The sequence below is a fragment of the Anabas testudineus genome, chromosome 10 (assembly GCF_900324465.2).
Source record: "Anabas testudineus chromosome 10, fAnaTes1.2, whole genome shotgun sequence".
In the NCBI taxonomy this organism is placed as follows: Eukaryota; Metazoa; Chordata; class Actinopteri; order Anabantiformes; family Anabantidae; genus Anabas; species Anabas testudineus.
The window spans coordinates 17,342,776-17,370,229 of record NC_046619.1 but is presented as its reverse complement, the minus strand read 5'-3'; the positions used below and the strand labels follow the sequence as shown (position 1 = coordinate 17,370,229).

At 40.0% G+C, this 27,454-nt stretch overlaps 1 protein-coding gene across 2 annotated transcripts; it reads left to right on the top strand.

Moving 5' to 3' along the window:
* Positions 1–19: 19 nt before the first annotated feature.
* Positions 20–26,835, top strand: rab28 (RAB28, member RAS oncogene family). 2 transcript variants are annotated; one of them, XM_026358191.2, is made up of 7 exons: positions 20–450; positions 6,756–6,852; positions 9,637–9,725; positions 11,482–11,611; positions 22,224–22,327; positions 22,419–22,496; positions 25,416–26,835. In XM_026358191.2, exons 1-7 carry the CDS (start codon positions 376–378, stop codon positions 25,506–25,508), a joined length of 666 nt encoding a protein of 221 aa, XP_026213976.1. In that variant the 5' UTR covers positions 20–375; the 3' UTR covers positions 25,509–26,835. The 2 variants fall into 2 exon arrangements, with proteins under 2 accessions (XP_026213976.1, XP_026213977.1); XM_026358192.1 differs by lacking the exon at positions 25,416–26,835 and adding an exon at positions 24,369–25,397.
* The last annotated feature ends 619 nt before the right edge of the window (positions 26,836–27,454 follow it).

Here is a 27,454-nt window from a genome sequence, read left to right as displayed (position 1 = left end):
CACACAGGACGGTACCACACACAGTCGGTGACCGGGGTTCCGGTTCTACTCTTTTCCTCTCAAGACAGTGGGCTTCGTGGCGATACGGAAAATATTTGACAAACTGAAAAGCCTTTGAGATGTTTTCTTTCGACTGTTTCCCCATTTTAAGCGAAAAACAGAGCAGCTCGAGGTAAAGTTTACAATGTGTGAGTGGATCGTGCCGATCGGAGCAGCAACAGTGTTAGAGGAGTCAAAATGGCGTCCGCTCGCCCACTCAACAGTCGTTTAATCCATATGTGATTAGCCTGCTAGCTGGATTTAGGACCCCGCGACTAGTTCATTTTAGTGTTTTCGGTTTCACCCAGTGACACAGTCGAAGTACATCTCAGCGTCATGTCGGACTCGGAGGAGGACAGCCAGGACAAGCAGCTTAAAATTGTGGTGATTGGAGACGGTGCGAGTGGGAAGGTGAGACCACCACACAGAACTCAAACACACTCTTCATTTACACAAGAACAACGTTACCGAAGAAAGACGTATTTCAGATGTAACACGTGTCCACACCGACCCTGTGTTATCGTCTCTTTCATGGCGGTTCGGTAAATTATCAAGCTGCTCATCCAGACGCTGCGCCGTCTTCCCAGTCGCCATGACGACAGACGCTAATGTAGCTAAGCTGGCTAATAGCTAACAACAACAACAACACGGCTAACAACGTGAAACAAAGCCAGATACAGTTTGGTGATTATTGCAAGAACTGGGATTATAGTTCAGGCTGACAGTTACTTCTCGATTTTGATCGATCAAATTGAAAAATGTAACCATAAAATACGTAAATAAAGTTGCCCATTGTTTTCTCCATATGTTATAAAGTAGAGGGCACAATGCTGTTGCTGTTTTCCTGTCAGACTTGTCTAATGCACTGGTACTGGTGTTCAAAGGTTTTACAAATAAAGAGGTTATGGTTTCAAAAATAATGCCACCAAAATGTTTTATTATCAGTTAACTTTATACACAGTACAGTAAACAGCAAAAGACTAATGTGTATAATATGCAGGGAGATCACTCTTTAAAACAGCACCGGTTAGTGGAAGGTGATCTGGTTAGAATTAATATCTGAATATCTTTAATTTGAACACATTTTTAATTTTAATAAACAAAGCCATTTGCATAATCATCTCTGTATACGGATTGGCCACAATATTCAGTTCACCTGGTGGTTTTAATGTTGTGGTGGATACAGCTCAGTATCATCACCGTGCATGATCTGCAGCTGTGTAGTCCCATATTCAGCAAGCTGTGCTAACTATGGGCCCCCTGTCACATGTGTCACGGCCAGTGTTACATTTTTCCCGTGCTGACCCAGGTCCACAACAACATTAAAATCACCATGTGGATTTAATGTTGTTGGTGTATATTAGGCTACATATCCACATAATTAAAGCTATTTTCTATATATTACATGCAATTATTTTTGTCTTGTCTTTATTACAGTAGACACTGGAAATTTGGACAGAATTCATCAGGGTATGAGAGGAGGGGGTATGACATACAAAGGTCCAGAACCTGACGCAAACCACAGACGTTGTGGTTATGTGGCCTCAGTGCTTCTGGGGGATACAGTTTGTCTCAGTGTGTTGTTTATTCATGTAATCCCAGGACGACTCATAATGTTGAGATCAGGGTGATGTGCCATCTAAGACATGTTCTTCTTGTCTTTGAAGATAGCTCTTTACAGCTCTGGCTTAATGTTTGTGGTTTCTGAAATGCTGCAGAATAAATTTGGGACAGATGAGGTGCCTCCATGAGAGTATGTTGTGAGCGATAAGTATCTAATCTTAGAAGCTAAACAGTAGTAATTTGTAATGGCTTTAATTAAGTTTTAATTAAGTACTTTTTAAACTCCAACTAATGATTTTCACAATAAATAAACCTTTGCTCCATGAAATGTTGGAAAATAGTGAACAACGTTCAGTCCAAAGTTTTAAAATGTCTTTTTTGACCCATAGTCTGCAGCACAAAGTAATTCAATTTACAATTATAGAAAAGTAGAAAAAAACTCATGCGTGTCCAACCAGGGAATGATGGGAGACATTTCCTAAAACTATAAGCTGACTGTCATAGTTAGCAGATTAATGCAGATTGCAAATGAATTTTATGGCAACTGAATAATCAACTAGTTGTTGCAGCTGTAGTTCTGTATTTATGTTTTCTATTATACTCTATTTAAAAAACATCAGTGAACAAAACTATAGTGATTGTTTGTGTGTTGATATTTTGATTTTCAGGTTTGTTAGTTTGTGAATACATCCTTTCCTCTATTTCTGTATTGACAGGCACTGAATTTAGTTTATAGTAAAGAGTTTAAAAAGATTTCAGTTTGGAACTTGCAGAGCACTGAATTTCAATACAGTTGGCAGTGAGAGACATGGGAGGTGATAAAAGCAGTCTTTTATTGCCAAACCGTCTTTTATTGTAGCTAAATAACCATTTTCTTTCCATATAACTAATGAATGTGACAGTTTGTTAGCTGCTACAAGAGCTAATGTTTGGCATCTCATTTAGCATAACATATTGTCAAACACGCAGAGACTCTATCATGTGATGATTTAATGACACTGACTCCCTCTGTATTCCCCGGCCACCAGTAAGTCTTTAAAAACTAGTAAAATGTACATTTATAGTATGTTTTATGTATTACAGTTTTCCTTAAGTTGCTCAGTCTCACTGATCTTGGATTATTCATGACTATGGTACAGCTGAAATGAAGTTGAGGAAGTTAAACTCAATCTGTGCTCGACAGGAGAAAATTAGGGTATCAGATAAAAATCCTTAATCCTGTTGGATAATGGATTCAGAGAAAAACAGTTCTGAAACAGAGGCTTGACTGAGTGAGCATTAATCGTACTGTACATTTGAATGACAAAAGGGTAGTCTCAATTGAAATGTTTAGGCTTAGGCTAGAGACAAATCATTCAGTGCAAGCAATATTTTTTTATCTAAATGAAAATATACTTTTCCATTCAACGGTAACTAGTGAATTACAGAAAGCAGTCTGGATTTAAAAATATAATTTTCTCTCTTATGAGTCGATCCTGTAAGTCCAGTCAGCAGTATTTTATAGTAACTGAACCAGCCACTGTATACTGCTGTGTTTGATCATGCTTTTAGGTGCCAGTCCAATTTCGGTTACTCATAAAATGTCTTTAATTATCAATATGAACCCCCAATAGACCTAATTAAGTGGTTAAGACTGCAATACAGATTTTCAATATTATGTCCTAGCTTAACTCTAACTGCACTGCCAATCATTTGTTAATTAGTCATTCCAGTACACTTTACAATAATTTGTTTTAAATGTGGCTGTGTATCAGAAGGTAGAGCGGGTTGTTCATTAATTTGGGCAAAACACTGAACTCTAAGTTGCTTCTAGTGAGCCAGTGCCTTAAAAGGCAGCTCTGCCTCCATTGTGTGTGCGTGTACCTCATTTTAAGTTGCTTTAGATAGTGTCTGCTAAATGACTACATTTAAATGTTATTGTTATTTTAATTGCTTTGAATAGAAAGTTTACCTTGATGATTTATTTTCATGAGCCTAGCATTTGTCTTACACGTTGGTGCTATTGCTCAAGAACCTCGGGGTAAAGTACTGGACTGTACATTATTATGCAGAATATGACAGTTCATAAAGGAAGGCTACAGTTTGCTTAGCCTGGCTCCTGCAGCTGGTGCTTGTTTTCCGTCAGTATACCTCTCTTCTCCTGGCCAAGGATCCCCTTATGCATTTGGCTCCAGGACGAGGCCCCATTTTAGAAAATTATGTCTGGACAGCTTATATGAGGTTTTTTGCTCTTTTTTTCATGTGACAGAATAAAATAACACTGGACTGTAGTGAACTTTGAATAAATATACTTTTTGTCAGCACATTATCTTTGCTAAATTTACACAAGGACTGCTGTTGCTCTCTGTTCCCTTCAAAACCATAGAGCTGAATCATGCAATATATTCTTTAAATTAATGCAGAGGCTTAGATTAAAAAGATTGATATGAGCAACAGTGTTTTTAGCCTTAATTACACCAAACAGTTATTTGCAGCAAAGCAGGTAGGTTGTTGACAGTTCAGCCACGTTTCTTCTTCACTGCATCTCGAATCCCCGAATGTGAACGTGAGGCAGGGATGTCAAGTGCTTTTCAGCTAGACATCCCCTTTCGTAACTAATCTCCCCTTCCTCTGGGAGAAAGAAAATGAATGTAGCAGTAATGGTAAAAGACCCAATGAGAAAAATGAATGTTCTCATTCTGCAAAGTCGACATTTAAGTTTCGGGGGAAGGGGGTGCAGAGAACACACACAACTCAGTTCCCAGTAGATACGCTACATTAATAACCGTCCTCTCACTGCTGCCAGGTGTCAGCTCGTCTCTGTCTGAATGACTTACCTGCTTGTCTGTTTTGGGCAGAAAACAGGAGCCCAGCCCCCCATTTTGAGTAGGCACCACTGACTGACATCTTGAATGCCGTTTCCCCCTTATTAATGTCAATTTGCTCAGCAAATTGCAATCGGATCAGTTTTTCTTGGACAGCATTTTTGGTGGTATTTTTGCTTGTGGTTGGTTGCCCATTCAGAAATATTGAGAGATGTGGGAAGGCTTGTCCACCTGAGCAAGATGTTTTTAAAATACGGAGTCTCACATTTATCCAGGCTCTTAAGGCGCTGGGCCGACCTTACACACAGGTCTATTTTTCAACCTGAGCTACTCACTTTTTCAGACTATCTGCTGTTCTTTGACCCGTAGGGTAAAACAAGCTTTAGGTTTAGGTCCTGTATATTAATGGATACTGTATCCTGGTGATGTTCTTTACAGTCAGCCTTTTCATCAGAACAGCAACAGTTGTATCTGTCTGAACTAATTAAAGAGAATTAAGAGGCTGTTTTGTTACCATGCTGCAAAAATACTCTGCTGCTCGCATATGAATTGCATCACATGGACAAAGTCAGCTTGCCATATTTTTTCTCTCTTTACTAGTTTCTTGTTTCAGTAGAACTTCCCCCACTTCCCGGCACTGGTATCATTTGTGACCCTGTGCTGTTCTCTGTTGGAGTGTCAGGATTACGCCAGCTTTTACATTCGCTGGTTAGATTCAATTGTATGGTGGAAAAAAAGGACTATGTTGAGGGAGGAGAGCCAAGCTACTGGAATGCCAAGACAAATGGCCGACTAGGCCAACGTGAGCATGTGGAATAAATTTTTGCTGTCCAAGCTTGTTATTCCTGTGTTGTCAGTGATTGTTTAGGCTACTTAAATGGCCGATTTTCTCCTTGTTGCGTCAGTCACCTCTAGTAATTTTTCAGTCACTCTCGAGCCTGCGAGTGTGCCATGCTTCGCATGCTAAGATTAAAAAAGTCTGTAGGTTAGCAAACCTTTAAGAAGAATTAGGTGGATACAATTTTATTGTGTACCTCCAAGGACTTGATAATCAGGAAAGCCATTTAAGGAGGTCAGATTTACTTATTTCAAAGATTCCAAGCTGGGATAAACAAAAAGATTTTATTTTAAAGGTTGGTGAACCCTTGTCTTCCCTGGACTCATTCGAACGAAATCCTGTCCTATTTGCATCATTATTTTGCTGAACCTAAATCTCCTGAGCATGAAAGGAGGTAGATAAGGGCACTGGCTCAAGCAAAAGCTTAGTTCACTGAAAGAAATAATCTAGTTTTAAATCCTCAAACCCTTGGTGATTGTCAAGTACCACATTAAAATGCATTTGCTGCCACATGAACACTCAGGGAATCCCATTGCTTCACTTTTCTGTTGTGTTTATGTAAGCACACTGCTCTAAAGATAGCTAATAGACATTCAGCACTTCATTTTTTTCCTATCCTCATCCATCAAAATGAATTAAACTTGGCATGTCAAGCCTGTGCTACGAATTCCCATGGATTTCAGGAGAGCCCCTAACATGCAATTTTTTTCCCCTCCTCAAACACAGCAGTGACAGTGATGGAGGTTTTATAATTTGGCAATTATTAGGTCTGCAGTCTGGAGACATGACACATAGCCTGACACCTGTTTTTGTAATTCATGTTGATTTTCACTGTCACATCCGTCGTTGAGCAGTGAGACGGCGGGGTAGGCAGACAGTTACATCAGCGTACAGTCCAGTCAATCACAATGTTTTTAAAGGTACAAATCAAGTTTTGAAAAGTGATTTATAATGAAATGAATGCCCAGCAGAGCATACTTCAAGACTACATCACCTAAGAATTAAGGCTGGACACTATTGTGGAAAGGAGAAACTTAAAAGTGTTGTGGTATGATAAATTATACTGTTGTATTTTTTGAAATGTTAGAAAATGAAATATAATAGAAAGCTTCGTTTGGCAAGGAGTGACACAGAAGTGTTGTGCTATGATAAATTATACTGTTGTACCTTTTAGAAATATTAGAAATTGTTTTTTCTACTTCTGCTAACCACCAAAATATCACTTCTTTAGGAAGTTCTTTAATATTATGTATATTTCTTCTGGAAGTAGTTTTGCAGAATCTTGCATTTTTCTCTGGCTGTCTTCACTGATTTTCACTCGGGTTTTATTTTATGCATGTGTGTGAATATTGTTTATTAGGCAAATGCTGTTCTCTAACTCAAGGTTTCACGAAAACACTTTTTTCTAAAAACACTAAATTAAATTAATCATTAAATGATATTTTCTTAGACCTGTTGATGTCTGATGATTTTATCCTCTGTGTCTCTATATGTTTCTGTCTCTGTTTCAGACATCACTCGCCACCAGGTTTGCACAGGAGGCCTTTGGCAAGCAGTACAAACAAACCATTGGCCTGGATTTCTTTCTGAAGAGAATAAGCCTTCCAGGTGAGACACCTTCATAATCTATTGCAAGTGCTTATTTTGTTGGAGACTCAACAAGGACACTTGTTGTTCAAGCATTTAGTGATACACTGAATTTAATAAAATGCCCAGTTTATGCATGTTAGATGAATGTGTGTAAACTGGCTTCAATCTCTGTGTATATAATATTATTATGTAATCAAGTAGACCCAGAAAATGAATTGAACGTCTACTTTCACTTTATGTCATTTTTTAATTTTTATTTCTTTCCTACCATTTCCAGGCAGCATTTCTTTCTTCTTTCTTCAGGTTAACTCAAGAGCTGAATGTGTCTTTTCTGGTAGCTCCTCATTGTAGAGTGTCTGCCACTTCTCAGACTTATTCACTCTGAAAGCTCTTCTCTCCAGAGCAAACGGCACACTTTTTTTTGACTCAACAAGGCCAATGGACAGATTATGTCCAAATGGGCGAGGGTTGCTCATAATCCTGTGGGCACAGGACAGAGTAAATAAATTAACATTTTATATCCATATCACCGATTCCCAAGTTCAACTGATCTTTGTCCTGCACCACATAAAACATTCATGTTCTTATTTGTTTATCTTGAGACCACAGAAATAAAGACACACTCTGTATCCCCCTTAGATCTGTAAAATAAATGTTTATTGACTAATGCTATATTTAGACATAAGCTCTCCATTTTTACTTCCTACCATGTGAAATGGGGATTTTCAGCATTTTAAATGACATTTCTCAAACTCTGCCAAGGCCTAAGCTCCAGAAATCTGCAAAGTGGCTCCATTCTTTCATTACTAATAAAACAACATTAAGGAAGGGCAAATTAAGTGCTAAAAGTAAAAGTTATGCTGATTTGTGAGTTGGCTGAAGGATTCTATTTTGATTTTGTGTCAGTTTCAGCTTATGAGACTTAGGAGAACTAAACCCCCAAAAATGCTGTGGTGGAGTCAGAATGAAAAGAGCCAACTAAAAGCACAGGCTGGCCTCCACTCTTTCATACGAACTCGAACAAATGCTCTTAATCGTTTTACTTGTCTTTCCAGTAAGTCTCTTTCCTGAAATAATCACTGATCTCTAGAGTGTGAACTATACGCTTTGTTTAAATGTAGTGTTCATAAAGTCTGTATCACTGGAGCAGCAACAACACTGGGTTCAACACCGGGGTGGTTAAACAGCCCATTTTCTGGGGAATTGGGTGTTGATGAGCTGGTGAAGAGGAGGGTGGCTCTGCGAGCTGGGTGGTCCCAACTGCGTTGGGCCCCCACCCTACCTTGTATTGGAGAGGTTATGTGGCTCTCTGGGTCTCTATGGGGCTGTAAGGGTCTTTTGCAGCAGGGGTTAGAGTAGCCTATAGCCAAGGTTGGCCCCTCTCACCATGAAGGCCCAGCTTGTCAAACTTAATGTACATTTTCCAGCGCAGGGAGAGGTGAGGCGAGGCCGACTGGCACACAACAGCCTCCTCTGTGTGTGCTTTTTATAACAATACCTCTTCCAGATGTCCCTGCCAAACCATTGAGGTACAGGCGGTGAAGGGAATAGGCTAGAGGTGAAATTTACTTGACAAATTCTGTCAAACTCTAACTTTTGGAATCTGTTTTTTTCTGTGTCAACTTCTCACCATGGATCTTATCAACATACACCCTTTTCTGACCATGTTATTAGTTGTCTATCACAAATGCAGTTTCTACTTCTTGTAAACTTCAAGCAGAAAAATTCTGTGCTGTTGAGTCAGCGTGAATCCCTGAAACATAAATAAAGTGAGTGTCTGAGCATAGTGAATGGGTGGAGATGGCTCTTTATGACACCAAGGAACTGTTATTCATTGCACTGCTCAATGTGGCTTTACATTGACACTGTATAGTCTAGATGTAGTGACTGTGAACCTCAGCGTTTCCTTCCCTCGCTTTAAAAAGGGCACTTGTGAAGGGGTTGAGTCGTCCAGCCGTGTCCACAGCGTATGCTCTGCTCCCCATCGCTGCTCCAGCTCAGCGCAGGGCCCTAATCACACCAACATAAACTCTTTGCTGTCTGGTCCTCCCTCCTCCTCTTTTTTGACTCTTTTTTTTTTTTCAACCACCCCTTTCATTTTCCAGAGGAAGAAAATATTTATTTGGATTTGGTTTTTGTGCCTGTCTTTCTCTATCCCTCTCTTATTCACTACTTTTTTCTCTTTCCACCAACAAGGACAAGCGTTGTCTTTTTCCCTTATTTTGTGTTTAATTATTGCTATTTTCCTTAACAGCACATAATTTTCCTCACTTTTCTTGGCAGGATATGGCACAATTCAAACTGCTCTTCTCAGACTAACTAAGAAGTTTTTTTTTATTTCCAGTGTATTAAGAATGTTTAAATTAGAGGGTAAGGTACCTATTCATCCCCCTTGATCTCTGGGCTGGATATTCTTGGATGTGAGGTGTGGGTGACCTGCCAGGCAAGAGAGCTTAGCATGAAAGATTAATTGCTGATTTATTGTTTCCATTATGTATATCAACAATGTTAACTTTTATTACAGAAATCTGTTACCTAAAATACAGGGTCCAGTTACTGCTGGGTTATTTTCTCAGGATTATGGTCTTTGTTAAAACAAACTAGTTAATGATTTAAAAGGACAAAAACATTGAGAATAGAAAACCATAAATTATAGGTATATCACTCTTTTGCTAATTTAGCTTAATTTAATTGATTGTCAGATAATTTCTTTTAATGAAAGAAAGTAAACCCTTTAACAGAGCTGGTTTGTTCACATTTTTCTGATAATAAAGATATTTTTGCTTCTTTTCTTCACTGTAGGCAACTGTAATGTGACCCTGCAGGTGTGGGACATTGGCGGCCAAACCTTAGGAGGAAAAATGCTGGATAAATATGTATATGGAGCTCATGTAAGTTGATGTAAATTCACACTAAGGTCCCTGTAGTTGTCTTTTTATTTGACTAAAAAACAACATATGCATCTCTGGTGTGCTGCCTCCAACATGAAAAAACAACTGTGATTAATTACAGTAGACATGAAAAACAAAATGCTATGCATTTTTGTCACTAAGGTGAAAAGGATATAGGAAATGCAGAAAGACTTCCAATTGATTTATAGTGCTGTATTGGTGACATTGGCCAGTCTTATTATTAATAATAATAATATATAAATATAATTTTAGAGTACTGTTTGGCTGGTTTGTGTCACGCTGAACAAATGTTAATACAGTAAACTGTAGTAAATACTGTAATAAAAATAAAGAAAAGATGGTATTACATATAAATTATCAGAATTTTATTAAACTTTAAACACAAAATTGACTAATGCTTGGGATCAGTAACGGCCAGTGTTTGATTCTACATGAAACAGACGAGGAGAAAATAGTAGTAGATATATTCATTCTCAGTTGTCAATTGATGCTTGTTCTTTAGAAAACCAAACAATGTGTTAATTAAAATGATATAATTTGTGTCAGCATGTACTAGTTTGTACATGTGACAGCAACATCAGTGACCCAGGTTGTGTTGCAGTAAATTAGCACTATCTATTTGAGGAGGCCTACTCAAAGCCTGTGGTTTGTCTAATGTGAGATCCAGACAGCAGTATAGGACTTTAAATTTGGGCACAGGCATGACACTTGTCACCATTTGCTAGTTATATGCAAGTTCACTTTTGTCATGTTTGTCTATAGAAGCTAGACAAACATTAGTTGGAGTTTTTTTTCCATTCAGTGAGTCTGCTTGGCTTTAAAAGTAGTGGAAGTGACACATTTTTGGCATTTATAGTGCCCTATTTGAAGTTTTGCCCTAGTGGTGTGCATATTATCCTTGTCTACAACACTTTCTCTACTGTCTCAGCAGCATTATATCGAACTTTCACACCTATTGCCCACCCTGGTGCATGCTGTAATCAATCATGGGTGTTTGAGAGAGCCTCTGTAACTGTCTGTGCTGTAAGCTGTCGTCACCAACCTCACATGTTGTGACAGTATGTGTCTGCTGAACAAAAACCGACAGAGAGCGCTTTAGTCGTGTTGCATCATGCAAGAAAACAGGAGACATTTACTTTGGATCGTGTTCATTTCGTCTTTAGAAGCAGCAAAAGTTGAACTAGTGATAGAGCTACGAGATTATTTGTCTTGAATTATGCCAGCAGCTCTTGTATCTGTGTTTACTCTTTGATTAATTTATGTGCTCATGTAAACAGCTCCTTCTGGTCTGAGTGTTTGCTCAAACATGGCTCTGGTTGTTGTTGCAGCTCTGTTTCTGTAGTGCATACAGTGTTGAGGATTACTTAGGGAGGAGGAAAATCTCTTGAGGCAGACAGCCTTCATTCATTAGCTCAGACAGTAGATAACCAAACCTGACCTCTACTCTGCACTGACATTGGAGTGCTCTTACAAAACTGGGAAGTGTTTATGAGCAGACTACTGTGTTTAAAACAGGTCTATGTGAACTTAGGCCATAATAGTATTTCAGATTCTGTTTGAGTGAATGAGTGAGTCTGTGTCCCCAGTCTAAGAAGAGGAGCAGTGCCACCTACTGTTTCTTTGCTCTCTCAATATTAGTCATATCAATGTGAATGAAATTAAGCTGTATACTCACATAAATTATCTCCCAGAGCATGGCATCTCATTAACATCTTTCTCCTTTCTATCAATGCAGGGGGTTCTCCTGGTGTATGATATCACCAACTACCAGAGCTTTGAGAACCTGGAGGATTGGTTCAGCATGGTGAAGAAGGCCAATGAGGAATCAGACATCCAGCCTGTTGTCTTCCTGGTTGGGAACAAAAGTAAGTGTTATGCATAAATAAACACAAACTCACGTCCTTCTTTTTCAATAGGGAAGAATCATTATAGTACTCATGCAGGAGCAGTTGATAAAGTATGAAAAACACATTTTCATTTCTACCAGTTCGCAGTGGATAAATACAGTTTTGCTCTATTCGTTTCACCCTGACCCATTTTAGTTGTGGGTTTGTGCACGGAGGAGTGAGTGTTTGATGGCAGCAGATGTGTTTGTTGGAGCACCAGATAACTGATTGGAGTGATAAGCCAGTTGATAAGACTGAGGTTTTGGAGAGATGGGAATGCTGATGTTTGTGAACTCTGGGGAGTGACTGACGATGATTTAAGATCCCCGGGCCAATGGATCTAGGGCAGCGCTTATCTGTGCCCCCTGCCTCCCAGCCAGCACCCGTCCGTCCGAGCCAGCGCTCCTGTCCCGAGTCGTTGGTTAAAGAGACAAACTCGATGTTAACCAGATGACTCTCCTCCTATCAGCCAGCACCCATCCACCCATCTCCAAAATAAAGAGTAATAATGATGACTCTTTTTTAAACATTTGCTTGACAGATGTGGAGTCATGGCTGCCGCCGTGTTATTGTAAAGTGAGGCGTCAGGGTGTGTGTGTGTAATGGTGACTGTCCACCTTCCTGGGCGATGATGAACGGTCAACATAGTGGTGCCTGCACACAGGAAGCTCTCTCTAATGTTACTCAACTGGGATCATAGGTCACGGTTTAATTCGCCTGTCTAGAACACATTCTCTTGTCTTAGCATCCGTTGAATCTCCTAATGCCCTGGCTTTAAGTTTGGGCGCCTCTGTATTTAGGCTGGGTTTTGGGTGTGTGGTTGAGTGTGTGTACTGTAATATTTAAGTAGTGTACATCCCGCTGTCAGGCTCCTCACTCCCACACTCACACAGTCACTCTCCTGTCACTCTCCTCCTACTAATGGCTCTATTGCTGAAAATGGCCCATGTGTGTTTTTTTTTGTTCCTACAGGCTGAAAAAAAGAAAAACAGAATCCCACACAGATTGCCCCGCTAGGAGCAATCCATTACCTTGCGAGACTTTATGAATCCCTGCACCCTCCCATGGACTTTCAGGGAGCTTGAAGAAAGTTAGTCTAGCCATCGAGCTGGAATTGTCCACGCCTACATTTTTTTTTTTACTTTTTCATTTCCCCTCCCAGCATTTTTTCAAGAGCTTTTAAGTATGGTATCATTTGATGTTTTTTCTCTTCAACTTGAATATTTAGCGTCGGGAACAATGAGATGAACATTAGGAGTGTAGTTTTCTTTTAAATGATTCCCATGATGTTAAAGTGAGTGAGGCAACATGTTTGTGACAACCAAAACAGAAGTATGACCTTATAAAAACACTACAGATTTATGTCTCAATGAGGGGTTGTCTTAGGGGAAATTGTGGTGTTTCACCACTCAGAATTTTTTAGTGTTTCCACTTAGATAAACGTAAGGTGACCACTGGCTGTACATGCTGTGTGCATTCAGTTGCTGGCTGGAGCAAACATACTGTACATGTATAGCTGAAAGTTTTTTCCATGAACTAAAAGACCTGTTATAAAAAATTGTTCTTGGTGGGTACAATCAAATGTGACTACCTTAATTACAGTACATATGCTACTGTATGCACTGAGCTTAAATTTCCTGAATTACCCTGTGCCTGCCTTCCAGTTTTATTTGAACACTGTCTTTACCCAGTGCATAATAATTGAGCCTATAGACCAGACTGGTTCATTAATGATGCTGTCCCCTCTGCCTGACTGCCCTCCTGTGCCATGTCACTGCTGGGGAACAACCTTTCCTTTCTTCGGCTTAGTATGGTCGGCTGGGGTTAAGTGTGCTTGTTAAGCACCAGTATGCTGCCCCCCCCCATGCCCTCTACATGCTGCCCAGCGCCCTGTGTATAATAATGGCACCACAATTATTTATGCCACACATACACAGATGCTCACATGTGCACAGGAACATGCTCTTAGGTAAAGGAACACACTTGTGAAGTTTCTGGGAATACATGGGTAATGGAAGAATGCTAAGCTCTTGGTCTGTCTAAACATACTACAACTGTTTATTACAGTGCAGCCCAGTGTAACGCCGAATGGTACACAGGAACCTCTCAAGAGAAATGTTGGCTTGTTGCACAGTCATCTGCTCCACCACTCAAGTGTTTCATTTTTAGTAGACTAATAAGTGCTGTGGGTTTTGAAATGAGTCCAAACGATAAATTCTGTTGTTTTTTGGTTAACAACAGCTGCATTTGGCCTGTTAGTGACTGTTTGCGTTTTAGATCAGATTGTCTTTAGACACTGGCAGAAAAGAATTGGCATTTTTGTCTAATAGCATACACGTCATCACTTTTTTAAAATGACTTGTGTCATTGAAATTAGTGTGCATATTTCTTTGAAGACATCAAGCCTATGTCGTTTATCAAACCAATTTGTTTTTATTAAGTGGGGATTGTAGGACCCCTGCTCGCTCCCTACCCAACGTTCCCATTGCTAGCACTCTCTCCCTAAGGAACTCCAGAGCATCCATCATGGGCTTGTACAGCCCTTATTTGGGTGACTTAAATGGGTTCAGTTCTCTTAACCCCTCCTCATCACTCAAGGCTTTTTGCTCCGAGGTTCTTACACCGTTCACTGCTGATACAGTTCTGCCATGGGGAAAACGCTTCCTTCTGCAGGGAGATGAAGAAAATCTGTACACACAATTATCTTACCTGCCTTTCTCTACCCTTTCTTTACCCTTTCTTTCTTTTTTGCCCTATCTTGTTCCATTGCTCAAACACACTTGCACATTCACTTTCATCAGTGCACAAAGACTTACTCTTTCAGTCACGCACTTGGACCTACTCTGAACTCTTATCTCTCACATGCATATACTAACACTTCTGCTGCAGCTGCCTTTACCTCCAGTAATGTCTTTTCGTTGGCTGCATGTTCCTGTTGTGTTAAACAACATGTGTGTATTTGCTTTCTGCACGCTACAGTGGATCTCAACACATACCGTTACCCATCACACTTTTCGCTCCCTAGTTTTCCATCCAGCCATGTGAAAGTTAAAGCAAATCATGGATCTCCCCTAACTCTTGATTCTGATGAAGCATGCCCTTGCCACCAACATTGTTGGTCTTGAGTTGTTTGTCCTCTTGGCAAGGCCTAGGGTGGAGTTGAAGCATTCCCCGCTCCCCAGCTCTCTTACCCCCGTCACCTCCCTGCCCCTGTAAAGCTGCCACAATTTCTGTCTGTTCAGTGTAGACCTGCACATTTCTTAATAGAGAGATGCTCAGAAGTCCAGGAGTGCTGAGGAGCTCAATGCGCTTCTGTTTTTGGTTTAGCTCAAAAATGTTTTTCCTGGCTCAACCCACTCATACTTAGGTCCTCTTACAACAAACTAAAAGGTCCTAATTGCCCCCAAGGGAAAGGTTTAGCCACAATAGACATGTGGTGGGACAAAAGCCCAGTGCTGTTACCCCAACACCCCTCCCCATATAGAGGAGATGAACACGTCAGCAGTGTCTGTGTTGCACTGTGGGCAGCGCGACCACAGGTTCGACACTGTAAAACATTATATATACAGTACATAGACCTAGTAAGGCTTGGTGTATGGTTGGGTAAAGATCTGGAATGTTTACAGTTTACAACAAATCCAGTGTTTCCTGTTTCTCTTCACATTTTATTGAAGGTAAAGGGTCAGACTAGACGTGTGTATCAAATTGACTTAGTAACCGCAGTGACTGTAGCCTGCCTGTCTTTCTGTAAGTCTGGAAAAGATGGGAAACAGAGATTCAGGTTACACCAAGGATACTGAGGGATGAATGAAGAATTACAGCTGCATTACACTGTGACTGATAAGTCAGTGTAAAATCAAAGCTGCAGATGCGGAGACATGTGTCTAGCACTGATTACGAAATTATTATTAATAATTATTATTATTTAAGTTTATTTAAGTCTGAGCAGGTGGCTGAAAGGTGGTCTTTCCATTAAAGGGCAATGGAACAAGTGCCAATTTGGTGCTACTTGCCTAATGAATAAAATGCTGAGATTTAATTGTACCAACAGTTTGACCAAGCTCTGGTCTCCACACTCATCTTTCTTGACTCTCATGCCTGTCGAAACATGGAAAGTCCTCATTCATTTTAGCCATCCATAAAGTAAATATTGTTGCACATGCAGTAGATGATCAGTCTTCGAATACCTTCTTGTGTGGTAAGTCATGGGCCATTTGAGTTGCACAGCACAGCTTAGCCACCTGACCTGAGTGCTGCCTGGAACCCTCATCACACTCAGGCTGTACTTTATTTCTCCACTGCTCCACAACATTGATATGGAGGAATTCCTGGAAGGGGCCTTGCTGACACAGCGTTGGGTAAATAACTGATTGATCTGGATCCACAGGCATATATTATAGATGTATTCCAAATATCAACATAGTTTTCCCCTACTTTTTTTGCTAAATCTACTTTTTTTTGCGGTGCGAAATATTACATCACTGTCTTTGCACCCTGCTTCTGCTTCAGGGTTTCACCATGGTCGATGTTTGCTCAGGCAGTCAAGAGCAGAACACTCTTTCCATGTTACAGTTCACTGCTGTGGCTGCTGTTGAATATGTAGGACAGTCCAACGCATCATTGCCCATAGGAGGACTTTGTAATTATGAGTAGACTTATAGTGATGCGACACATACAATTCTGAAGGTTCCCCTGTGCTCTGTATAATTCTTATAGCTCATAGTTATGCAGCCAGCTCACAGAGGCATGTATTACTGCTCCTCCATAAAAGTCCACTTAGTTTAACAGCGACAGGAGAGCTTGGAGGACATGGCCAGTGAAAGACCAGGCAGCGTCCTGTGCGGTCGACTCAGAACTGGGCCTTTTGTTCACTTTTCACAAGTCCTGGGAGCCCATTAACCCAACCTGCAAGGCCCTCAGCCTCATGTTTTACTGTAGCAGTGAGAGCCCGACACTATAGCTCTCTCTTTGCCTGAAGAGCTACTGCAGGACACTCTCTGTTTTAAATTCCCTGACCAGAGAGGAAGACCATGTTGTTTTACTAGCCGCTGTGGAGTATCTGAATGTTTTCAAGTGTGAATGTGTGGGTGTGTATTTGCATGTGTGTGTGTCGTGTCATGAAGAACGATCATATGACAAGATGAGCTGTGATCAATGAGCTGTCGACAGAACACTTCTGACCTAGTGGAAAGCCAGTCCCCTGATGGTCCCGGCCCGTTTCAGGCCACCAGGGCAGGGGCGCCTCTGCACAAAGAGTGCTCTGTCTCTGTCAGGAGTCCCTGAGGACTCCTTCATGGGCCCCGCTCACCTTGACAACACCCGGCTACAAACAGCTCTTCATCTGTCTGTACACACTCAGAAAAGTCATGATATTATTACTAACTTACCATCGAGCTTTAATATACTGATTATTATTTCCAATAATTCCACTACAACTTTAGATTCAGTTGGGCAAAATCACTAATAGCTATGTACAATTAGCAAGGTTGCTAAAATATTGTGCAACTACCCTGATGCTGTAGTTACAGTATGTCTTCCTGAATTGTAAGTGGCCAAAAATAATATTACAATGATTTTCAGTTTCAGGTACTGCATTAAACATTGATGCTGAAGTTCTGAAAAAATAAATATTGGCTACTATAAACAGTATGAACACTGTTGAGGTCCAATGAAATGTGTGTGAAATGTATGCTTTGGATAGTTACTTGACTTATGAATGACTGCATAGGGTCTAAAGAGTAGTCAAAAACAAAACAAAAACTTTTTTACACGATACTGTATGTATGTTAAAAAACGGTTTAAAATTTTTAACTGAACTAGCATGTTGGTAGTTCATTCATTTACATTATATTTCAGTACAGATAGAGACTGAAGACATATTTAGAAACCTCTGTTTTTATGACCTTTCTCCAAGTCATGTAAACCAGTCGGACCCAATCATTAAAATTCACATAAATTCCACTAGTGAATATGTTTTATTAGCCACTTGTGCTGTGAAAGTTAATGTCGGATTTAATCAAACTCACAAAAAGAATAATTATACTTTTACTGACTTTTTAAGGTAGTAAAGGTTTCCTCTATCTTGTACCAGAAAATTTAAGGGTAAATAAAATGTCACTTGTAATTAACTTTACCAGTTCACTATTAAACTTTGAAAAGAAATTGTGCAGTTGTTTTCAGGACCGACTGCAGTTTAAGCTTGTGTGATGATGTGTCTAAGTTTCTAATCTATAGTGCTAGGCCGCGTTCATGACTTTCTCTGTGTGTAAAAATGGAGCACTTCTCCTTTTTTTAATGCCAAAAACAACACTGTACTGTGCTGAAAAAATGGATCTGGTGCAGCGTTCTCTGCAGCACAACATGATGTCAATACAACAGAATCCTGATCTAAAATAAATCTGGGAGTTGTAGTTATTTATACTATATAGTTACATGCAAATGCTGAAATCTAAAAAGTGAGATTTGATGCTGGATTCAGATTGGATCAAAGTGGCAGCCTTAAAATGACAGAGTGTTGTGCAGGATCCATGAAGACATATGAACTGGTGACACTGTTTATATGTTAGTTGAGTGTTAACACGGAGTGGAGCAGTCGAGACTGACAAAACCCTATCGAATGTCAGAGCCACAGAATAGTTCAGGGGTGTTTTTAAACGCTGTGGTTCATAGTGAACAATTTGCTTGGACAGCTGTAAGTCAGTACAGTAAAAGTTGGACTTGGTCTGATAATCCTTGCCCTCACTATACAATCTGAATTAGGTTATTGTCATCAATGAGGGGAAACTGAGGCAAACCCTCTTTACAGGAATCTCTTAAAGGCATAGTGTGAGGTAATGTTGGAAGTGATAGGTTCTCCCCTGGGGTTGATTAGGCTCAACCCTGTAACTTTCGCTTAATGGGATATGACCTGTTAGAGCCCTCAGTTCCTGACAACACATGCCCGACCTTTACTACCACACACAGTTCACACGTTCAGCCCTCAAACTCCCTCTTGCACCAACTGCTGTTTGGGTCAAAACGAGGCCGCTGGCAATTAACTGTGTGATGTCAAACTCATTCTGTGGCTGTTGCTCTGTTTCAATTGGTCCTCAGCCGCTGACTCAGTAGAACAGTAAGTAGGTGTCTCTGTTAACACAGCACGGTTTTAAAAAGCCTCCAGAGAATCACGTAGTGCAGTGTAAGGTTTCATCCGTAAAGAGCTGTATTGGTGAAGTCTAAAGAATAAAGAATAAATAAATACATTAAATTTTAGGTTAATATTTCCCTATAAGACATTCTAATGACTTTATTTAATTGTCGCTTTTCTTGTTTATATTATTATAGTACCTCGTTTAGGCTGTAACCGAGTGAGGACAGATATTTGTCCTTCCTTAAAACAACACAGATGGCTGTGTTGATCGGGGTGTTTTGTTTCAGGTATCAGTGAGACAATGAAATTATATCCAGAAGTCCAGTTGGAGGGACAGAGTGTGCTTAAAAAGCCCGCTACACACCAAAGCACAGTGCAGTAATATTCTCCAACAGCTCAGGAAAATCATCTGAGCAGCAACTGTTTTATCTTAGGTAGTGACCATCTCAAGGTAAACATTACACACATGGCATTGATGTTACACAGTAATCCACCAGGAATGTGAACTTACATGTACACGTTTGGCCAACATAGTCGGATTATGTCATGTTGCATTGCAGAAAAGATCTGTTGGTAAACAGATTAATTAATTAATGTCCGTAATTACTGTGAGCTACTGGCTAATCCAGGCTAAGTAAAATGTTTTGTTATATATATTGTTTATAATGAGTTTCTGTTAGTGAGACCAAAAGTCATACTGTTCATTTCTTTGTAAATAGATATTCAGTTTGTCATCTTTTTGGGGACATGGCAAGAGCTTTGGCTTAAACGCCTGATCTAGGCAGAGCAATCCATCCCAAATCCAACCTCTTTACTAATTTCATGTCTTTAGTGACATAAAAACCTCTGGTGTGTCTGGTTTCAGGATAATCAGTTCTGCCAGTGAGAGGATTCTTTCCATGAAGGAGCTAAGCTAACATCCACACAGACACTAACTTGTGGAGAGGAACATCCATATTTTCTTCTCATTTGGTTGAGTTCCCATTTATGTAAAAGGTTACCACATAACAACCCAGTTATTAACGGTAAAAGCCTAATTTATCCGCCAGATATTAATCTCTAGCTGTTGTCTTGTAATTCACAATAATAGACAGACCTTTTAAATAAACACTGATGGTGACCTGAGTGAGGGAGGGCCATCACTCTTGACGAGGGATGATCCCCTTCACTATCTTTATGCGCTCAGGGGCCTAAACAGTTTATTTAGTATTTGCAGTCACTTCCTAGGGGTTGTTAAGCTGATGTACAGTTTGACAGAAACAGACGGAAACCAGATCGTTGAAGGAAGATTGTTTTGATCTGATAAGTAGAAATTAGTACATTAGGGAAAAAAATGAAGTAAAACACTAAAACTGTGGGATTAGTCCTGTATTAATTTTACGCAGACAGATGCCACATGCTGCAGAGCTCATTTGTATGAGAATGTAGGTCCACGAACAGTAGAGAGCAATTACAGAGCTGTTCATTATTACTATTCAATAGAATACATACAAAATAAGGATGTCTTTTTATGAATTAACTATAACAATATAGTTTGCTTAGTGTTTACAGTTTAAGGGTTAACTCTGTCAGTCAAATGGAAATGTGAGCACTATCTACCTCACAACAAGGAAGAATTTTTTAGCTAGTGATGTGCTATGAAAACTTCTAAACTACTAAATGGACTTTATGATGGGAATAAAAGAATTAACCTTAAAGGTTCAATTAGGCCCACTATCTCTTATTTTCATTGCTGATTATTATTATTATTGTTATTATTCAGTTGTTTTCTCAGTGTTTAATGTTTTTGTTTATTAAAATTTATTCAAATGATTAATTGTTAACTGTAAATCAGGCTATTAATTGATGTATTTTTCTTCTCTATAACATGAAATTTGAAGGTGATTGACAGACATATCTATTTTCTACTTTATTGCTGCCCGTACCCACAGGTAGGATTCAGAAACCTCACTCACTGTACACCTTTTTTACTTACAGTAAAGTGCTTTCCTCCTCTGCCACTATGTTAATGTTGGCTAATCTGACCGTGACACATGATTGATAACCTTTCCCAAGTGTGCAGGATCCAAAGGATTAGTAGCGTTTACTTCTAGTAGCATGGTGGGTACCTCCGCTGTTAATGACTGAAATTAATAACCTGCTGACGCCTATGAGACAGCTATGTTTATGTACAGGCAGAGACATGACAGTCTGCCCTGGACATTGAGTAGTTGTAAAAGTGTCTGCCCTTGCCCAGAAAGGTTTGTGTTTATATGTCACTTATGATGATGGTAATATTCATTTTAGACTAAAATGACTCTTTCAAAATGTTTTTTTGTCTCTGTGGATTGGCCTTTAACATTTGGGTCATATGACTTACTGAGATATTAATAATACTGGATTAGTGCAGTGTTTACATTTCTTCCTTACTATGTATCTGTCTCTTTCTCTTTCTCTGCTTCTGGCTTAATAACCGCTCCCTCCCTCACACACACACACACACACACACACACACACACACACACACACACACACACACACACACACACACACACACACACACACTAAGGGGCATGAGAACGGGGTAAATCCTTGACAACTTCAATGAAACTTCACACAAAGAGCAAAACTCGGGGGGACGAGAGAAATGCAACACCGTACAGTAGCCTAACCTCCTCCAGCTAACACAGACATGTATGCACCAGATACCGGGCGTGTCCGCCTTTGCGTACAAAGCCAGAAATAAAGAGCAAAGCTATTGCTTTCAGCAGTAAGACCCCCAGGTGACCTTCCTCATCGACCCCAGCATGACCCCATAGTGAGGAAGGAGAGAAGCGAAGTGCCTGGTATCACTGCACAGGAGTCGAATGCACAGGAACGTGATCACAATAGCTAAAAAGGAAGGTACTGCCATTGTGTGCTAACAGTAAATCAGTATGAAGATGACAGTCCCAGTTGTTGGGCAGCACACTCATAAGTCAAACTGTTTTCTCCATCTACACTCTCACTGTGAGTGTAGCCTGAAGACTCTGGTCATCCTCATTTTGTTTCTTAAGTATTCCTCTGCAGCTGGGCTGGTTTGTCTGTGTCAGGTCGAATATAGGTTTGTGGCTTCGGGGTGCAACTGTACCAGGCTTACACTGAGGGATGTGTCACCTGAAGCTTAAGGCTACCGAACTGATCATTTCGACTCTCAGACCCCCTGAAATGAACTCCTTCCATAAATAAAAACAGTGAACACTGCAGCTGGATTTGAAAGCAAGATAACAATTGAATTACAGTTTGTTTTCTTGCGTCTTTATGTGCACCATCCCTGTACACTAGGCAGACCCCTTCCATCTTAACTCAAGTGTAAACAGTTATCTTTTCTGTTTATGTTCTGATATGTGACAGTTAACCTTGCTAGAGTGCTGTATAATCGCTGTATAAATCTTTCTATCTTTTGTAATTTTTCTCACACGTCACGCTGTGTTTCGTCCACAGTCGACCTGGAGCACATGAGGACAGTGAAGGCTGACAAACATCAGCGCTTTTGCCAAGAGAACGGCCTCGTCAGTCAGTTTGCATCAGCCAAGACAGGGGACTCGGTTCGTATCAGCTGATTTTATAAGCGCCAATAAAATGTGGAATGACTTTGGAGATACCTTGTCCCATTTTTCCTCTTCTGTCTTTGTTTAGGTGTACCTTTGTTTCCAGAGAGTGGCTGCTGAGATTCTTGGTGTTAAACTAAACAAAGCAGAAATAGAGCAGTCCCAGGTGAGCCATAACGGATAAAGTCTATCTCTCAAATTTCTCCATAATTTTTGTTAAATGGCTTATTTGCTCTGGGATTTTTCTCTGTTCTGCAGCCACCCAGCCCCTGTTGAGAGATCACTCTGGTTTTAAAGCAAAAGCGTGAAAGTAGCCGATGACTAGCTTGATGTCTAATGCTTTGCCTGAATTTAAGGGAGGTCACAGTGAGTGTGTTAGGTCATTGAAGGTCACCACACACTGTAAAGGGCCTTTTGTTGTATAAACATGATTTTGTTACGTCTGGCTCCTGTGATGGCCTACCTGCCAATGACGCTGCCCATCTGTAAATAGACCCACATTGACCACATTAACGCGTGAAGTCAGAGGTTAAAGGTAGGCAGTTGTAGGGGTGAGGAGGTTAGTACAGGCTGTCTGATTTATTTGGTTTATCTCCCACTGTTTTGGGCCTAAACAGGGTCTGCTGGCAGGGTTTGCCAGCCAGTCCAAGGTGCCCAGCTGTAGGATTTACAAGGTCACCTCCCCCACAAGCATTAATCCTCTGTCTGATATGACCGGTTGGAGCCACACTGACTGGGTAGTTGTTGTTGATGAGCCTGGGGGCTACAGAGAGGTCAGGACCTCCTGAGACGGGAGAGCATGTAGGAGAAGGACTAGGCAAATTCTCAAGCCCCTCTCCCATCTTCGACACTGCTTCTGACCAGCTTAAAATGAGCATCGACTAATGAAGCTGTCCATCTACTTTTCCCTTCTTCCTCTTCCCTCGATAACTCTATCACAAAAGCAAAGTGCTCTAATCCAGGTTTATCAAGCAGAGCGAGTGGCTGGATCCAGTTTGTTAAGATAAAATCAGTCTTTGTAAAGTGTTTTTTACATTTTAAAGATTAAAATCTCTGAAATTGTTATCACATTAATCAAATTGTGTTGACGATGTCTGCAGATCATAGAGTATTTGAAAGTCAAAGTATTTATGGTTACTAAAATATACTAGTGTATCAGACAATTAGACAATTATATTTCTAACCTTGACGTGCTTCTCACTGAAAAGACTACAGATTTATAAAGTTGGAGATGTGAAGGAATGATCCTTTGAGCAGGTCATGGCTCAGGTCTAGCCTTGGGGTTAGCAAAGCCTCATTATCAGCTGTCAGGTTTAGGGAGCTGAACACGAGGGTTACAACCCCTGACAGTATTATACCTGCACGTCAACCCTCTCATTCATGGTTCTCTGTCTGCTGGATCAGATAGCGAGGCGATGGATCACTCACAGACTCTGACACCAGGCTTCGGCAGCTCGTTAGTTACACAGCCAACCGAGCTGGTTTTCAGCCATGTGGTCAGCTCTGTGGTGGTAATACAGCACAGAGTCCAGCAGTCTGTCGCACCGTGAAGGTTAATTTGAGCTTGAGTTCCCACCAAGTCCAAACTATGAATGCCTAAAATTTTACACCTGCTATAGAAAGTTAAAGAAGGTTGGAGCGACATCACGTTAAGTTAAGTTTTCTGTAGTTTCTGAAATCACCCATCTGATAAATTGACTGTTTGAACCAGAGGAACAAACATAGTTTGGCAACATAAAATTAAATTCCAAGTAATTCTCAGAGTAGATCGTCAGAAAATGTACTCCCTGATATTTTTATATTAGAAGTCACCCTGCTGGTCTGACTTAGTGTGTGTGAACAGTGCATGTTGATGTCAGGTCTTTATTTGTTTTGTCTGCCTTTACATTTCATTACATTCTCCACGTCTTCCTCACCTCCCTGCTATTGTCTTTACCTGGTCTCCATTTCAACGTCTCCTGTGCCTTTGTCCTTTTTCTTTTTCGTTACACTGCTTTCCTCCATCCATCCTCTACTCTGACGTGTTGAACCCGTTCAGAGGATCGTGAAGGCAGAGCTGGTGGACTACCCACAGGATGAAGGCCCAATTAGACAAGAGAACAATCAGCAAAGCAAAATATGTTCTGTTCAGTAGTTGGAAGTATGTCTCCACCGTTACAGATATTTTCCAGTACATCTGTTTTATATCTGTTAGAATAGAAAGGTGTGCTTCGGATTAGAGCTCTAAGAGAAACGTCAGACTAGTAGAATCACACCTCCTCTGTTGTTATGTTGTGTTGTCATAGAATTAGTTAAGTTATGTGTGTTTCGTTGAGTTTGTTGAGAGTGATGAAAACAACAAACGTGACTGGTTTCAGACTTGTAGCCTGACTTTTAATCATATACCAATCAACAATTGGAAAACACACTTTCTTGCTGAGAGACGCTTTGAATCACTCTCGTGTGTCTGTTAAATAGAAAGTAACTGCCAGTTGATGTTAGCTCAACCTAAAGACTTCCTACAATGTCTGCTTGTTGCCAGACAGCGACAGAGTGAACAAGAAATACTTCATCACATTTCTCCCTTTAAAACAGCAACTTATTATTTTTACTTTTATGTTTTTGTGTGGTGTTATTGTTGTTACAAGCTTTCCTGTGGTAAACCAGATGGATGCTTTTATTTTGAAGAACTTATATGAAATGCCACAAAGTTAGCTGAGTGTCAGCTGCACTGTTTCTGCACATACTGTCCATATCAGGAACCAGCCGTTCCCCCAACTAAGTAAAGCTAACTGGCTATAAAGACATGAGAGTGGTATCAATCTTCTCATCTATCACCAAGAGAGCAAATAAATTGTTTTCAAAGCTGTCTATATATATTTATAAAAAGATATGCTTTACTGGGATTATCAAAGTTTTACTTTGAGTTTATAGCATATTTCACACTCTCTGGAACTCTTTGTAAAGATGTAAAATGTGGTGGGCTTACTTTTAGGTATAGTCTTGATGGAGGATACTGAAATCTATTTAGATTTTATGTTGTAGTGATTTAACTTTGTTCACAATGCGAGAGCCTTTAATTCTGTGTGTGTTTGCATCTTTTCAGCGAGTGGTGAAGGCAGACATTGCGAACTACATTCAGGACACCGGGGCCAGGACAGTCAACCCCCCTCGCAGCTCTATGTGCATGGTGCAGTGACCCCCTGTAACACACACACACACACACACACACACACACACACACACACACACACACACACACACACACACACACACACACACACACACACACACACACACACAATCTCTCTCTCTCTGAATCGTGTAAAGTCATCTTCAGTCAGTATTCCTCTCTCAGGATGTTTGGGTGTGAACTGACTGTGTGGTTTCGAGGCCTTTGTCTGTAGTTCGGATATTTCTTGGGTGGTTATTAAAGAGGAAACAGTCTCTTCAGTTTCTTCAAATGTATGTGCAGCTATAATTTTATTCATCTAAAACATAAATACAGTATATAAAGAAATAATTCAAGCGAATGCTTGTGATTGTTTTCAAGGAGAAACTACAGTAATCATTCAACTGTAATTATTTCCTATTAGACAGAGGAGGATCCCATTAGAGCCATATGTTTCAAGGATTAGACATGCAGCAATACATTTCTAAAAATAACACCATCACCTGTTTAATCTTCTGTCCTTAAAACTGCTAAGTGGGTTCATGCACGAGCTCATAAAACATAGACTGGGAGGTGAAGCCGAATCCTCTGTCGTATGATTTATTCTTTTATGTCTGTGGTGCTCCTCGGTTCAGCAGAAGTGGAAATAAGCATTAGAAAAGCTCTAGTGAATGGAAATTAATGTGTTTTCAATTTGCCAATTAGGGGCTGTAACGTGTACTCTGTACTTTTACTTTACATAGAATAATTTCATTTATGACCTTAAATCAACTTTTACATTTTATATTCTGCAGATTATTTGAAAATCATTTGCATATATTAAATAGAGTCTCTGTTCTCCAGATGTTTCTTCTCAAGTCTATGTTATATTTTGATAATTCAGCATTACTGTACATTATTAACATATGTGACTTTCCCAGCTTCATATTGACAATTCACATGCTGGACTGATAAAGCTGGACGACTATGACTTAGGAAGTACCTGAGTGTCAAGCAGAGGTTATTAGAGGTCAACTGTCCGTTATAGAACAGAATTTATATTAAAAGACTATGAGGCATAAATGTGTCAGATCTTCATTTTGACCTGATTTTAACAGATATATTTTCCATGTGATAGTACGTGGCACGATGGGATTTAATGTGGTGTCCATGAAGTATCCCCCAAATGTGTAGAATATGTAACTGTACAATAAAAGCAACTTGAGAAGTCCTTTCATTCGTCAGAAATCATCCTGTAAGTTCCGATCATGTAAAAAAAATATGTGCTTGCTTAAAAAAAATTATTCAGAACATACAGTTAAAGTGAATGTTTAGACGATGTCATTTCTCAATAAAAATGCTACATGCAAAACAAGTGTTGGGTTGTACAGTTTGTTTTTATACAGTAACTAATTAGTAGATGATGATAATAAACTGAATATCTTTGGTTTGTGATTTTCTGGTATATCCTGAATTATCTAATGATGTTAGTTTGAGTAGTATCATTTTACAAAAATTCAAGTTTATCGTTACTCAGCCTTTGTTAGCTTGTTACCACATTTGGTATCACTAATTATTTGCTCCTCGATGATAACACAAACCAACAGGCGTCGGCTCCGGAGGAGAGAAGGTGATGGGAAATAAACTATAGCTGATGACGGCACTACAGATTAAGGATCCATGTGTTGAAACTTAAGCATAAGGACTGAAACCTGAACGCTGCAAAGATCCCACTCTATACAATTCAACTTAAGTCTCTGTTGGCTAATGAGCCACCTGGTCTTTGTTCCGTAAATCTCCACTGAAACATCCCCTGGACAGATGATACAAATGGCTTTATAAATGCCTGGAAGCTGTACTGATTAATCACCGAGCTCGTCCAGCCTTTTGTTGCTGTTACACAACTGTAAGAAGGCTCTGGTTTAGTATTTAGATAACAAAACAAAGACTTTATCTTCTTCCAGGTGTTGTTAAACATCAGTGTGTGTACGTTA

Bases quoted from the DNA above. Each gene is read 5' to 3' on its own strand.
- rab28 (XM_026358192.1), top strand. From the start codon at position 376: ATGTCGGACTCGGAGGAGGACAGCCAGGACAAGCAGCTTAAAATTGTG. The intron at 6,853-9,636 runs GTGAGACACCTT...TCTTCACTGTAG, and splicing joins GAAGAGAATAAGCCTTCCAG to GCAACTGTAATGTGACCCTG. The intron at 22,328-22,418 runs GTTCGTATCAGC...GTCTTTGTTTAG, and splicing joins CAGCCAAGACAGGGGACTCG to GTGTACCTTTGTTTCCAGAG.